This window comes from Nicotiana tabacum, chromosome 17, assembly GCF_000715075.1.
Source record: "Nicotiana tabacum cultivar K326 chromosome 17, ASM71507v2, whole genome shotgun sequence".
Lineage (NCBI taxonomy): Eukaryota > Viridiplantae > Streptophyta > Magnoliopsida > Solanales > Solanaceae > Nicotiana > Nicotiana tabacum.
Genome location: NC_134096.1, coordinates 48,813,164 through 48,829,564, shown reverse-complemented (window position 1 = coordinate 48,829,564; position 16,401 = coordinate 48,813,164). Strand labels below are relative to the sequence as shown.

Here is a 16,401-nt window from a genome sequence, read left to right as displayed (position 1 = left end):
GGAGGTTTTATATTGCCATCTTGCACTTTAGTGGATGGGTGGTTCTTTAGAATAAGCCAAAGTGACATGATGGATCTCCATAAGCTAACTACATATGTTGTATTTACTTCCTTTGTTATCCATTTGTCTTCCTCATCATATTTGGCTTTGATCACATTACCCCATAAGATTTGGGGTTCTTGAAAATACCTCCATAACCGTTTTATCTTTGAGAGCCTTGCTATGATTCTTCAAATTCCTAATGCTTAGTCCACCATGAGCTTTGCCAACTATAAAGAGATTTCCACTTGACTAAGTTAAAACCCTTTTTTTCTTTGTTCCCTTGCCACAAAAAGGTTCTTCTTAGTGTGTCCAATCTCTGTATGACTCCTGCAGGAATAGAAAAGAGTGACATCATATATGTTGGAAGTACATCTAAAACTGAGTTGATGAGGGTGAGTCGTCATCCCATTGATAGGTACTGGGGTTTCCATCTGGACAACTTCTTCTTACACTTTTCAATAGCATTGTTCCATATCTCTTTGGATTTAGAATTGGCACCCAAAGGCATGCCAAGATAGACAATATGTAGGGTTTCTACTTCACCTTTCAAGATTAGTGCCAATTATTCCATATCAGGTACTTCATTTATTGGGTAAAGATGGTTCTTTTTCCAGTTAACATGAAGTCCTGAGAAACCTTCAAAAAATACTAGAATAACTATTAGAAATCTCAGTTGCTCCTTTTCTGCATCGCAGAAGATAAATTTGTCATCAGCATATTGGAGGTGTGTGATCTCCAGACTATTATTTTCACTTCTTGCTACCTCTCCACCCATTGTTTTTTGTTGTTTTAACCATATTATTCAGACCTTCCATGACTACTATGAAAAGAAAGGGAGATAAAGGATCACCCTGCCTTAAACCTCTATGGGTAGGGAAAAATCCCTTAGGAGATCCATTTATGAGGATTGGAAATCTGATAGTGGAGATACAATATTTCACCCAGTTGATCCATTTCACCCCAAACCCCATTAGGCATAGCATATTTAGCAAGAAATTCCACTTTACATGATCATATGCTTTTTCGATGTCTAGTTTACAAAGAATTTCTGGGTTCTTCTGTTTGGTTCTCGAATCCACAGACTCATTGGCAATCAAAACAGCATTCATTATTTGCCTTCCTTTGATAAAAAGTCATCTGTTGCGGATCCTCCAATTTCTCCATCACTCCTTTAAGCCTCTTTGTCAAAACTTTTGAAATTAGCTTATATATATGGCCTATCAAGCTTATAGGCTTGAAATCTCTCAATTTCTTTACACTTACTTTCTTGGGGATCAGGGCTATATATGATGCATTAAAACTTTTTTCAAAGATTTCGTGGGAGTGAAAATTATGGAAAACCTCCATAATGTCCTGCTTCAATACATCCCAACACTTGATAAAAAACCCATTATATAACCATCAGGTCCAGGAGCCTTGTCCACTGCACACATCTTCAGACACCCCCAACATCTTTTGTTCATCAAAGTTTCTTTGTAAGAACTCTTTTTCTTCTTTAGATATTTTAGGGTAGATTTCATAGTTGCACACAGGTCTCCACTCTTCATTCTTTGTACATAACTCTTTGTAAAAGTCAATGATCTCAGTCTTGATTCTTTATGGCTCTACAATTATTTCTTCCTGGATCACTAACTAATCAATATTATTACTTCTCTTATGTGCATTAGCAGTTTTATGGAAGAAACTTGTATTCATGTCCCCCTCCTTAAGCCAAAGAGCTATGGATCTTTTCCTCCATGCAATTTCTTCATTTTTCAGGTGTTCCTCACATTCCATGAAAAGAGAGGTCTTCTTCACTGATTTCTCTTCTGTTAGAGCTCTAGTTTGCAGAGTAGAGTCCAACACTGCAATTGATTAAGTAGGTTGGTCTTTTGCAATCCCATATTCCCATGGTTTCTTCTACTCCATTACTTCAGCTTCCTTTTAAGTGCTTTCATTTTATAAGCTAAGATAAAATCTGGCCTCCCTGACAATTCAAAATATGTCTAACATTCTTTGATTCTATCTATGAAGCCTTTTGTGTTCAACCACCAGTTAGCAAATTTAAAGAATGATTTGGTGTGCTCCCAAGAACCACATTGTAAAGACACAAGAACATGGTCTGAGATTAGTCTTTGGAGGAGGTATTGTTTGACGTTCCTAAAACTGTCATCCCATTCTTCAGAGATCAGGATTCTATCAATTATGGAGGAGATTATTTGGTTGTCCCCTTTGAACCAGGTGTAGACCCCTCCTTCTAGTGATAAATCAATTATATTCATATCATTTATAAAATCCGAAAATTCCACCATAGATCTGGATCTCCTATTGCAGTTCCTTTCTCAGAAGGAAATCTAGTAACGTTAAAATCTCCACAAATAGCCCATGGACCCTCCATCAAACCCCTCACAACTCATATCTACCCACCAAACTTTCCTCCTCTCAATATTGCAGTTTGGGGCATACACCCATGTTATGTGACATTCAAAGTTCTGCCAGAGTGCCTCAAATTTGCATGTGAGTGTATAGCTCCAATTTGAACGACATCCGCTTTCCAGATTCTAAAATCCCATAACATCATAATGTCCCCTCAAGTACCACTAGACTCCAGACAAGAAAACCTCACCCATCGCCCTCCCCAAAGCTGCTTAACAAGCTCTTGTATTTTTTCCTCAAGTTTAGTCTCCTGAAAACAGATAATATCTGTGTTCTAGAGTTGAACTAAACTCTTTACTATCCTTCTTTTAGCCAAATTATTAAATCCTCTCACATTCCATGAAACTAGTTTGAGCTTCATTGATCAACTAGTGTCGGGATTTTTCCCCTAAATCTTTTCCCGTTGCTCTGAAATTTAACATCAAAGGAGACCAAACATTTCAGCTCGTGTGCCCCTTTGAATCTGATTTTATTGATGTCCAGTTCTGGCACCATCCTTCTAGCCTGTCTACAGCAATCTATCTGCAGAAGTAATTCCAAAGCTTCTTCTTCATGTCACTGAAAATCTACCCCAAACATTTTTGCTCAGTTTGAGCAAATCCTGATGAACCCATAAGGTCATATCCAATTCTTTCTCCAGAAAAGACTCCTGATGTTGAACCAGAATAGGTTCAGCATACACCATTTTCCAATTTTCTCCACTGGAATTGAGGTGTATATGATTCTTACACTCAATTTCAGAAATAAGATGAGGTTCCCCAATTACGATTAGTGCCAGAGCATCGTCTGCCTTCATCCCTTGTAACCCTTTCCCTTCTTATTCTCTAGGCTCCTCTAGCATTAACATCTTTGCATGTGGTGAACTCCCCAAGTTTGCAACTACGTTAAAGGACCTCTGTTGGTTTTCCTGTTGGCTTCTTGTTGTGAATGCAAAACAGCTTTCGTCTCTTCGAGAAAAAAGTCAAACCTTATGATCTATGTAGGCTCCAGATATAATTCATTAAAAATGACTTGGGCTGCACAGTCAGGCCCAAGTGTATTTTTAATAGTTGGCCCAGTGATGGGCTAAGTGGATTGGCCCAAAAATAATGTTACTTCTCCCAAATCATCCTCCTACATTGCACGTGCCTTTCCCTTACTTTTGTCAATAAACTCAGTACACCCCATATGGTCCTTATCTGTCCCATTTACAGTTAAAAGGCTATCCTGTACCCCTTCTACCTCGTAGGTTATTTTTGTCTGGCGGTCCTTCAGAGGCTTCGATCCTATGTCATCTCTGGTAATCTCCCTGGAAATCTTCGACCCTAGTTCAAAGCGGGTGTTCCTTTCAGCCCCTATCTGTATGAAGAATTTGACCCCCTCTCTCTCAATGACTACCTCATTTGGTATATTCTGACCATCTCCTGCTACTTGAAGTTTTGTTCACTTGAGATGGTTTTTGAGTTCTGTCTCTTCTTCTGTAGCTTTCCACCCACCATAAAGATCTCCTATTTCTTTGAATATCTTCTGTGACCACAAATGTAGGGGAACTCCCATGGCTCTGATCCAGGTAGTTTTGACAGATATGGAGTTAGAAAGAAAATCGGTAATGGGGTTCCACCATTCGAGATAAAGCTTGAATTTCTTCCACCTCAATTCTCCTTGGAGAATCTGCTCAACCATGTTTCTGTTGGGGAAATGAAACAGAAAACGATTCTCAGTCATCTCATACATGTTCATTCCAAATGCTGCTTTTCACGTTATACAGGCCCATCTTCGAATGTTTGATAGTGTACGTCTCTAAGTTGTTTCTTTCCAAAGTACCCAATGATACATCTTGTCAAAAGTCCGTTATCCTTCATCCCATTTGGCTCCAATATCGTGATACCTCCTTTATTAGTGCTGACAACTGCTTTATGAAGGTTGTTTGATTGCCATTTACTCTCTTGTACTGCTTTGGCATAAATGTAGATTGCTTCAGAAAGTCTCGGTGGCCTTGTGAAATTAAGTTGGGAGGAGCATTTAATAAATATTTTTATCTTAAATGCAATGTCTCCCCATCCTGCATTCAAAGCAAGTTCAGGGATTATAATGACCTCACGATTGCCTCTTTTCAGTGACAATATACTTGTATATCTCTCATGGTCATTGTACTTTCTAGTACAAAAATATTCGGTTAGCCTGTCCTTATTCTTCCATCTCTGTACCACATTCTTCTGATCATTAGAGGCTTTTTTGAGTACATTACAAACTCATTCCATAATCTTTTTGCTTAACGTGGAGCGTCTCATCATATTGCGACTTCTCTCCACCCAATCGAACCATGTATCATTGTTGGAGGTTCATCTCGTGATATCAAAAGATTTAAAACCAGTGTTAAATAAATTTTGTTTCCCCCATAAGAAATAACTTATGTTTAAGAGAATATTAAAGAAAAGGTTAGTATATCAGTAATCACAGTGAGTGAAAACAGGGTGTAGGAAGGAAAGATGAATTTTCCGGTACTAAACGATGTCGGAATAGGTTGTTCTGTAGTCCTAGGAAGTAGGAGAGAGAAGAGTCTCGAAGAAAGTGCAGAGCATTTTTTTTTAAAACCTTAACCCACCACCCAGGCAATTCTTGACATATATAGCAGTGATTGAGTCAAATTTTGTGAAGAAAATAGAAAACCACTGAAATTTCTCGTTGTATACAACCCAACTAGGAGTTAAACTCTTTAATACACCCCTCTGGAATTGGAATAGGCCACAATATTTACTATTTCCATGGCATGTCAGTATGCCTGAGAGAAATCATTAGGACCTATAACATATATGTTTGGATCTTATTATCCATTCCTATTTATTTATGTTTTTCTCTTTTTTGGTTGGAGTTCTTGGCTTAGATATTTTTCTTCCGGCTAGTTAATTGAGGGCTTAGAGTCTTGATCTATCTGAACCTCATGCCATTGAGTATCCATACTACTCATAAGGGAATGCCTAAGGGGAATGCCTAAGGGAAATCATAAGGACCTATAACATATATGTTTGGATCTTATTATCCATTTTTATTTATTTATTTTTTCTCTTTTTTGATTGGAGTTCTTGGCTGAGGTATTGTTCTTCCAGCTAGTCAATTGAGGGTTTAGAGTCTTGATCTATCTGAACTTCATGCCATTGAGTATCCATGCTACTCATAAAAGCTACCAATATCTATAGCCAATGATCGATCCAAGTGTAGAGAGTTGAAAAGATTACAAGGAAAAATATGAATTGTACAATTAATAATTTAGTTTATGCCCCTCGCGGAAACTATACCAGATCGGATGATTTAACTGTTAGAATTTTGTCCTGAATTTTTAATTTATTAGGACTCTTTTTCTTGAAAAAAAGACTCCTAAAAGAATAAATCTTATGTTATATCCTTTTATTTGGAAGACAAATTTTGCACATCTATAAATTGAAGATCTTTGCTTCTCACAACAACAACCTCCACAATGTAACATCTATTCTCTCAAAAAAAATTATTTTCTCTTTTTATATTAGTAATGAATCATATGTAAGTCGATTGACCAAATCATAATAAATTATTATGCCTAGTTTAGTATGTTTTTCTTTGTCGTCTGATTTATTGTCTCAAAGGTTTGCATTGTTAGTTTCTGCATACACCATGTTATTTCGATCCCAACAAGTGGTATCTGAGCCAATGATTCGAAGCGAGATCGAAGACAAATTCAAGCGGATTCAAATCAAGCCACAACTAATTTGACGATAATGAAGATTTATCCAAAAAAGTTTGAACGTGATGCTATGTGTGGAGATAAATTACAATCACAAATATTCAAAACCCCTATTGCTGCATTTTTTTTTATAGAAATAAACTCTTTTAAACCCATATTTGGGCTCTTTTTAACCAATGTTAGTCTTAACTGATACTTATTCTTAATGAGTGGGCTCCTTTTAACTCATTCTTGGGCTTCTTTCAACTAATACCAAGATTTTTCAACCTATGCCTATTTTTAATCATGCCAAGCATCGGTGATGAAAATTATATGAAGAAAGTGGATCCAGTTTTATCAAGAAAATTTAGGCCAGGGGGAGAATTGTTAGGATTTGTCCGAGTTTTTAATCTATTAGGACTCTCTTTCTTCAAGGAACAGAAAAAGACACCTAAAAAGAATAAATCTTATGCCTTGTCCATTTTTTGGAAGACAAATTTTGCACTTCTATAAATTGAGTTCTCACAATAACAACAACCTCCACAATGTACATATATCTACATTATGGAAAAAGAGCATAATACCAGTATCACTCAGAAAAGACCGTGATACTCTTTGAGAACTGTGGGTATAAGTTAAAGGACAATCAAAATGGCTTTTAGTACAGAAATATTATCAAAGGAAACTCTGCAGATCAATGAGCATTAACAAGGAATGGATGCTGGCAGACGCTGCACTCAATCGTTTCTGATCCAGAAGCTGCCACTTCAACCTGCAAACTCAAATCCATATAAAATACATCCACAGGTACAGGATATTCTTGGGGTTAACAGTATCAAAAAGGTTTTCGGGAACAGGCACAAACATAAGAAGAGGGGGAGAAAAGCATGGTCTATGGTACTGAACCTGCAAATGGACCGTGCAAGTTGGACATTCCACCTCTCTCATCCCCCTAGATCCTTGAGAACTAAGTCCTGAAAATGATAGACCCCATCAGCTCCAAGGGAAAAAATTCTCCAACTTGTAGTAACCATAGAAAAATTTGTGTGCCAATTCCAGATGGCAATCAGAAACGTATGTGTATGTTGAAGCGAATTAAATAAGAAACTGTTTCAACCATGGATACTACCTCCTGAGGTCTTGCGCTTCTTGTCCATCTCCTCCTGTTTATGAATTTCAACAATAGAAATTAGTATATGTTGATGAAATAACAAAATTTAAAGTAGGGAGACACTGGCCAAGTATAGAAGGAAAATTTAACATTACAGCAAAGATACTTTATAATCCATTGATAAAAACTATGCCAACCCAAACCAGAAGCTTTATAAAGCACATCACAAATTTAAAATAGAGATTATTACTTTCTGTTTCTTATGTCTTCTCTCTCCAATTCACTTATCCAACAGTTCATCTCAAAATTCTTATCCATAGTTTTTTTGAGATAGGGATTGTTTATCCACACTTCAAATCTTAAAAGTAATATAACTTTCATAATTGTGGACATAAGCTAATCAATATTAATTTTCAAGATACACTTCCAATAACCTATCTAAACAAAACAATTTTACACAGTAATGATGAATAATTTAAAGAATCTCGTAAGTCAGTAGTCACCTTGAGTTTTCTTGTAAGGTCCTCATGACTTCGTAATGGAGCAACTTTCGCCATTGCTTCCTTTGAATTGCTGAGTCTCTGAGTTACCTCTGCCTGCAAAATGAGGAAAGTTCATTTTTTGTTACATCTTGTGAAAGTACTGCTTCAAGACTATTCTGATATATAAGATCACAAAAGTATGCTTACGGAAGATCAACATGTTGAACAGAATAACAGATAAAAGAACATAAAACATTGGAAGGCACTGTCATGAAAGACTGGAAAAGCTCTCGAATACAGTAACCATCACTCCATCAGATATTAAGATCCAGAACATCAGTATATTGTTAAAAGGTTTAACGCCCTCTTTCGGGAATTGTCTTATTCTTTAGCCAGATGATAGAAGATACAATAATGAAAAAGCAAATAACTAATACTCCTAGGGTAACATGTGATCGTATGTCACCAATGAAAGTTCCCAGGTGGTAGTATCTTTAATAAGCAAGAGCAGCTTTCTGTTCAGAATAATTACAAACTAAGTTCTCTGACGATTCTAAATAGATGGAACACTTGCAGTGCTTTTATCTTGCTCCATTTCTTTAATGAGCTGAACTATGTAGTTGAAGCATTAGATCTGCAGTTTCTTTTTGATAAATATTGGAATCCAATCTTTTCTATATTTAGTCAAGATTTTTGCAGAATTTTTAGTGATCAAAACCTTTAGCAGCTTTTGAAGTGGAAAGTCTCTTTGCAGCTGCCCATGGCATTAAACCACTTCTCTTTCTTTATCCCCCAAAACATGAGACAATGAGCTCCATTGAATTCCTTGATTTCCTTATGTCCCCTTTTCCCAAAAACATTGTCACCTACACCTAGTCCACAAGTTTTCGCGGTTCCTCTTCATTCAATTTGTTCTCCTATCACATCACACTATCAGATCCAGTTCGTGGCTAATTTGTACAACTAATTGTACATGTTCCCCAACACTAAGGTGACTAAGCTTTGCACATGTGTTGCTTCAGACCATCTCAGATTGACAATTAAAGTCACATTTGAAATCTTAATAAAAGAAAACAATAAACCTGTAATTAACCCTTATTTTACATGGGCATACCATGCATCGGTCACAAACTCGAACTGGCAGTGCATCTTCATCGGCAGTGAGAGCAACTCTACCTTGCGTGCACTTGTCACAGAAAATATCCCCACAATTCCTGCAGTGGTGCTGGCACAGATTTAAAGAAGACATAAAAGATTTAAAAAGTTAAAACAGGCAATACAAAAATGTGACATTTACACCACTGTTCAAAATAATGTGCACCTTTCTATTGAAAGCACTAAAATCTGTCCCACAACCAGTGCACTTGCGAACTGCTTCATCAGGAACCTGTACAGAATATTAGGCAAAAGAGAGCCAAGAATTGTTAAGAGTTACTTTCAGTAGTTGATTCAACAGAAATAGATGGAAACCACGAACACTAAATTAATGCAACAAATGATCATAAATCTAACCCAGAAATCTTTCTCTTCATTGAGTGGCCTCATCAACTTCATCAAATCAACAAAGCCTTTCTTCTTCTCAGCAGCTTGCTCAGATCCCTTGATTGAATCTGAAGGTTTATTACTCTCGCCGATCTCCTTAATCTGAATTCCATAATAAAAGCATGTGTACATGGTTATGACTAGTCGAGTATCTAGAGGAGAATCCAATTGCAATTGTATAGTATTGTTTTAAGTGAAAAATATCTGGAGAAGAGCAGGAACACCAACTAAACTTGATATGGAGGAAATAGGGAGTGGCAGCCATACACAGTCAAAAAATAAGCGAATAAGAGTCATTGGCAGTGGATAATTAAGCATTCTTAGAAGCACCAACCAAATGCAACTTGAAGTCTTCAGTCTACTGCTGTGTGAATACAGGATAAAACCTAAAAATCATAACCTCCATATTAATCTATTCGACATGCAGGATCAATCCAAGTATAACATGAATGTACAATTTCTACACCCTTAAAGAAACCAAAAAAAAAAAGATGGTGATGGCGCTTTTTTTGGAGGGGGGGGCAACCCTCCACCTATCCGCGCCCTCTGCTCAGTCACTGGCATCACTACCGGCCCTCTACTGTTACCATCACCCATTAAGATATGCGTACGTTTTCTAATTAGCTCCAAGTCATAGACAAGAGAGGGTTGCTCAAGTGGTAAACACCCTCCACATCCAACCCTAAGGCTATGAGTTCGAGTGGGGAGCTCCTGGGGAGGGGTAAAAAAAAACGCCCACAGTCACACATCCAAAAAAATCCTATCACACAATACCAGCAAGAAAAGTAATATCTAATTCAAGTTAAAATGAAAATGAAGTAAACGATCAAAGGTGTTTCAAAGATATGAGGGATGAGCCAGGTGGCCACTTTTCCGATCCCTGTCCACCACTCGCTAGTAGGAGGGAGACAGAAAATTGTGGGTTAGTAAAATTTGTCATCCCTACTAGACCAAATTCTCATGTCCATGGAAGTTATGGAAACCACTTAAGACAACCACAACCTCCTTTTTACTGATGGAACCAAATCTCTTGTGCTTTTCCAATGCCATGTTATTGGCCAAACCTAAAGCCTAGAAATTTTCTCATATGATGATAGGAAAATCGAATACTTTCAATGCCTCAGTATCAAATTTAGATTCTAAGGCTTTAATTGTTGCCATAGAGTAATTTTAAAGATCCCGGTTACATTTACCTTTTTTTATTTCCAGCGGCCCCATTAATCGGTCCCGACTACATATCTCCTAATGTGGTTGTGCTAACTCATGTTGGACTCATTTAGCCAGTCTTTTGTCTTGAATAAATTGTCTTGCGCTCTTCACCTCTAAAAATGATGTCATTTCATTGATGACTATACAGCAATCCGACTATCCGTTCGTTGCTTTGTGATCTCATATCCTCCGTTCCCTTTTCTTTTCTATGTGTATCCAAGCATAATTCTTCTCCAAATTTGAAACTACTGCATTTTCTCTTATTTCTTCTTTCTACAGTGAACCTCTCAAGCTCCTACTTGGCAAGCCTAAACTTGATATCGAATTCTCAACGCAGGGACAAGTCAATCCCGAACCAATCAAATAGACCATTCCCCATATTGCTCTCCAATTAAATTAGCTATCCTCTTGAGTATCTTCATGTCGTAAGCTGCCAAATACTAACAAGCAAAAAACTCAACCATCAATTCTCCTTTCAACCCCCATAATTCCCTCCTTCCTAGTCCTATCATATTCTTAGCTATTTTAACACTCTCCTGTACCCTTCCTCACTTCACCTCAACACGGCACTACCTTCCCATATGTCTCACAAACCAATTAGGGCCGCCTCTATCCTCCAGAATTGTTTATCCCAAAATGAATAGCTAAAACCCATTTACGTCTCTTGGATTTAAAAAGCTCACGCCACTGATCTGGACTAAGACTTCCTGTAGCAGAAATGGCTGATAACCCCTAATACTATAAATCTTCCACGATGGTAAAAAGAAACTAAAGGAAGTTTGTAAATTACTCACTTATTAGATAAGGCACTTGCGTCTTTCTCCGGAGTCATAGAGTGGGGAAAAATACCAATGCCTATGAATTTCGGTTTTAGTTCAGCATGAACTACACGCCCTGAGAGCAATATATAAATTATAACACTAGTACGAAAACAGTTCAGATATCCCTTAGTCAGATTATGTTTACGTCAAAACAAAAAAAGGATGTTAAGCCAGATAAAGAAGACTACAACTTGTGTAACTCGACACATTCCACAGCTCCAAGGCTTAATTATTGCAGCTATCTCAACGAAGAATTTATCAACACGAACATATCAAAATTTGAAGAGTAAATAGATCTCTTAACCTGAATACTTGCTGCTGTAACAGTGTCCAGGATATTGTTCACTGTATAGCTATTTGATTTCAGCCTGATACGTCTAGGTTCCACGTCAACAGAACTTTTGGCCCAAAACGCAAATATATATGAATCCAATATCTGACAGAGAAAGGATAATAAATGAACTTATTCCACAGGCATCTTGTATGCAAATGAAATAACATACTACCAGAACTAATACAATCAAACATACAAACTTACCTCCCATCTTGTCACATTCTCCAGTAAATATATTCTCAGAGTTCGGGTCATAGCAGGATCTAGTATGCGAATCCCATCTAGACCAATCTGAATTTGAATTTCAACGCAAAACTTAGAAAACACAATTGGCGAAATGGTAAATAAATAAATTAACAGTGATAAGCAGGCCAAGCATAGCCAGTCCCAAGAAATAGGGGAGCAGTAAGCATTAAGTCAGCCAGAGGCAGATCTACAATGTAATCTATGAGTTCATGGGAACCCAGTAGCTTTTGCCAAGCCCACTATATGTATTAAGAACTCCACTAAATATCTAAAAATAGTTGACTATGAACTCATTTATTATTATATAAATCTGAAGTCGTTGAAGGAACATATAAACATCAAATCTTGGATCCACCTCTGTAGTCCGCATAAAAATAGTTAATTCTTTTTATCAACATATCTTTGTTCTGCTAAATTATAATGAGTTCCTAAATACTAGATACAAGAGGATCCATATAGCCGACTCTAACTAGTTTGTAATTGAGGCCTAGTAGATAAATCGATTGATTAAAGCATGCCAAATTAATAGTTCAAAATGCAACTATTTTCCCTTTTGAAGCTCATGAAATATCTGCAAAGACTAATAACGCTACATTCTAACCTGACATAGCACATCCATGTCGCTCTGATCTACGCCTTCAGATAAAAGCTTGACGCGGAACTTCAACACACCAGCTGTAACATCATGTTGCTCCTCCATCTTCGGAGTTGCTTTCACAACTTCACGACTACTCGGACGTCCTTGATTCTCCCTCCCATTTTGAATATTGATAGGCCTACCATAATCATCAAACATCACCCCCATATTCGACTCAGACCGACTTTCACTGTAAGATTCATCTTTCCTATCACTATTATATTTATAAACACCAGAACCATAAAAACCTTGTTCTCCATACGAGCCATTATTTTCGATTGAATGAGGAGCGGACGAATATGATGAACTGTAATTAGGTGGATTGGGTGTACTATAATCATAACTGAGAGACGCTTGATTTTGATTATAAGGGTAATAATTGTAAGGTTGGTGTTGAGTGTTAGGGTTTGCAGTTGGGAAATGATTGTGAGAATATGGCGGGTAGGCGGAGGAGTAGTCGGACGGCACCGGGGGAGCTGACGCGTACTGGTCGGGAACGGCGGCGGGATTGTGCGGATGATCGGAGCTAGGATTTGGGTTCTGAATGTGAGGTTGGTAATATTGGAAATAGGAAGAGTTAACGTCGTTGTTATGCATGTTTGGAGAAATGAGAAGAGAAGGATTTTGATGGAGATTAATTTAGGGTGTAAGGAAATGGTGAAAAGAGATGTATGAGGAGATGGTGAATTGGGGGAGAAGAAATGTGGAGTGAAAGGGAAGTTAAAGTTAGTTGACATGGCGACAGAGAAAGGAAGGAAGTGAGAAGGAAGGGATTTGGAACGGTACAGCGTGTACGCGCCACGGAGATGATTGACAGGAATAGATGTCCCCAAAATTTGTGATATTTAAGAAATGACCCCGGGCCCGCAAACACTGATTGTTATATGTTAGCATGATTTTGCTCTTCGAGGTTTCCTCTACCAAATTACTAGAGTTATGTTATATTTGGGCTATCTGTATGTCTAAGTTAATCTATCCAATTGTCATAATTTTTCTCTATTATTGTAACAAAGTATTTTTTGAATTTACAATTTCAATTTTTATCAAACCATCCCAAATCTACAAGCTTCCAAATACCATCACAAACACTCCACAATCACCAATTTAGTCAAATAACACCAAATTAAAATAACTCACTTTGTCTTCTTCGAAATTTTTTAAGGTCCAATAATGAAGTTTTGAGCTTTTTACAAGAAATTGCTAAATTGATATTTGAACAAAAAACTTAAGCATAAATTATTAACATTCAAATGATTTCAAGGATCATTAAATTTCTACTTTCCACCGCCAAACAAGAATTTCAAGCTTTAAATATTAAAGATTTATGATTTTCAAGTCAAAAACGGAAATGTTTAGCTAAGACCGTAAAAACGGACACATTTCGCTAAGACCGAACGTGGGACATGCCATGTAATTTCTGCTTTATACCATCGTCTAAAATCACGAATTGAACTTGTGTGGATTGAACCTTATGAACAAACTTTATACCACAGTCTAAAGTTTTCTCATAAATTATTCTATACGCAGTTCAATTTCTTACCACAACAACAAAATTAATACAATCATATAAGTGGAATTTGGGGAAGGTAACGTTTACGCAGACGTTGCGCCTACTTTATGAAGATAGAAATATTATTTTCGATAGACCTCAGGCTCAAATAATAGTGAAAATGAAGCAATAAAAAATAGCAACAGCAAGGCAATAGGATAACGGAAGCAAATGGCACAACGTATAATAACAACGATTTAGGAATAAGAAAATACAACAATAGTACTGATACTACTGATAAAAATAACACACCATCTAATAACAAAAACTTAAGAATAAGAAAATATAAGACTAGTACTAATAATAAGGGTAAGACTAGGAGAAACTCTCTGTTGGGTTTAAGCCTCTTAGAACTTAAAAGAGGATGAATGAAAAATGGAGGAAAAAAATAAAAATTTGACTTTTTCTCCTTGACAAAGGGACATTGTCTCATATTGGAGGAGGAAAAGACTTTTGATTGGTTTATATACAATTGCTCTTCTTCTAGCTCTTAAAGAGTTGAGAAGAAGGCAAGCCTCGCGTCGTCGCTCGCTCGACTTCGGCTTATAATTTGAATGTGGCGATTTGCATAAATGGACGTTTTATAAAACAGATATTTTGAGTTGCAACCTTACCTGAGGAGTTGTAACTCTTTAGTATAGCCCAACGTATTTTGGCTATAAATACATGAACTCTCCCTCAGATTTTCCTTACGAAAATTTTAATTTCTCCTTATTCTTTCTGCATTGTTTTAACAAGAAAACAAAAAAAAAAAAACAGTAAGTGGGATTTATTACTGCTCTTTGAGTTCATTGATCACTGGGGTTTGAATTAACGCTACACCAGTGAGGTTATCCGTTCTATCCTGGGAGAAGATAATCCTAAACCTCGGGTACTGGGAGGGGATTAAGTTCCTTAAGGAAACACTGTGAATTCAGTGGGCTCGGATTAATTTTCGGTTCTTCTACATTTCTGATTTTTTCCATTGCTATTGTTTTTGAATATATTTTCGAATACAGATTTCTAACAAGCTTAAGGAACTTATTTTATTTTTCTATATTCATCTTATATTTTATTTGTGGGAGACTAAATCCTAGCGATTTCTACACTCAGTTTGGAGACTAAAATTTTCGGATTTTCTACTCCTTTTGTATTCGATTTGAAGAAATAAAATCTTCACCGTTGTATGTAATTGGTTTTTGTTTAAGTTATTCGGTTTGAAGATTTTAAATACTTCACTGTTAATTAATTTTGTTTCTTGTTTGTGATTAACAGAAATGACAGAAACAGGAACTCCTATGGTTGGCTCTACGAGCAATGTTGCTTCTTCCAGTCGTTCTGTGCCACCACCGGCTCCGGCGGAAAAGCCCGAAAATTTTTTCAGGATTGACTTCAAACGATGACAACAAAAGATGTTATTCTATTTGACTACTTTGAGTCTACAGAAGTTCATCAAAGAGGACGTTCCAGTTCTGCCAGAATCAACTCCTAAGAATGAACGTTTTATAGTGACTGAGACATGGAAGCACTTAGATTTCTTATGTAAGAATTACATTCTTAGCAGACTGGAGGATGATCTTTACAACGTCTATAGTAATGTGGAAACTTCGAAAGAACAATGGGAGGCGTTGGAAAAAAAGTATAAAATCGAGGATGTTGTGAGCACCTAATTTTTTACCGTGTTTGAATATTTCCCGCTCCCGTCTTTTTGCGCGTGTCCCCACCATACCGGTCCCCCATGTCTTGTCCCCCCATTAATTTTTGTCCCCCACGCCTAACCCCCCCCCTCCCCCCATTGTTTTTGTCCCCCATGTCTTGTCCCCCCATTAATTTTTGTCCCCCACGCCTAAACCACCCCTCCCCCCATTATTTTTGTCTCCCTATTGTTTTTGTTCCCCATGCTTTGTCCTCCCTACCATACCTTGTCCCCCCATGCTTGTCCCCCTCCCCCCCATATGCCTAAAATCAGCCAAACAACCCTTAAAAAGACCAGATTTCAGTCCGAAAATCAGAGGAAAAATAGCCGAAAATCACTCCAAAAATACCTGAAAATGACCCTTTTCCAGCAAAAATTCGCTGCAAAAAAAAAAAAGGTGACGAAAATAAATAAAAAAAAAAAAAAAGAGCTTTCACTGATCCTCTCATCTTCAAGAGAGAAGCAACAACCGCATCCTCCCATGGCTTACACTCTTCTGCTGAGTACTTCTTGAAAACGAAAATAACCTCCAAACTATCTCCCTCACACTCGCCTCTCACCCATCGACACCAACACACACACGGTAACATATAGTAGAGATTGTTGGGCTCCATTTTCAAGTTTGGTAAGCTCCATTTTGGGCGAATTTTGTTGGTTTCGCT

The 16,401-nt window shown here is 37.3% G+C and overlaps 1 protein-coding gene across 2 annotated transcripts; it reads right to left on the bottom strand.

Moving 5' to 3' along the window:
- Positions 1–6,590: 6,590 nt before the first annotated feature.
- Positions 6,591–13,317, bottom strand: LOC107792136 (protein FREE1). Of its 2 annotated transcripts, XM_075234262.1 has the most exons (10): positions 12,480–13,317; positions 11,837–11,923; positions 11,603–11,734; positions 9,239–9,370; positions 9,048–9,113; positions 8,841–8,951; positions 7,748–7,840; positions 7,263–7,296; positions 7,040–7,107; positions 6,591–6,905 (listed from the first exon to the last, which is right to left on the bottom strand). In XM_075234262.1, the coding sequence occupies exons 1-10, from the start codon at positions 13,110–13,112 to the stop codon at positions 6,828–6,830; spliced, it is 1,434 nt and encodes a 477-aa protein (XP_075090363.1). In that variant the 5' UTR covers positions 13,113–13,317; the 3' UTR covers positions 6,591–6,827. The 2 variants fall into 2 exon arrangements, with proteins under 2 accessions (XP_075090363.1, XP_075090362.1); XM_075234261.1 differs by having other exon boundaries at positions 6,670–7,107.
- Positions 13,318–16,401: the final 3,084 nt, after the last annotated feature.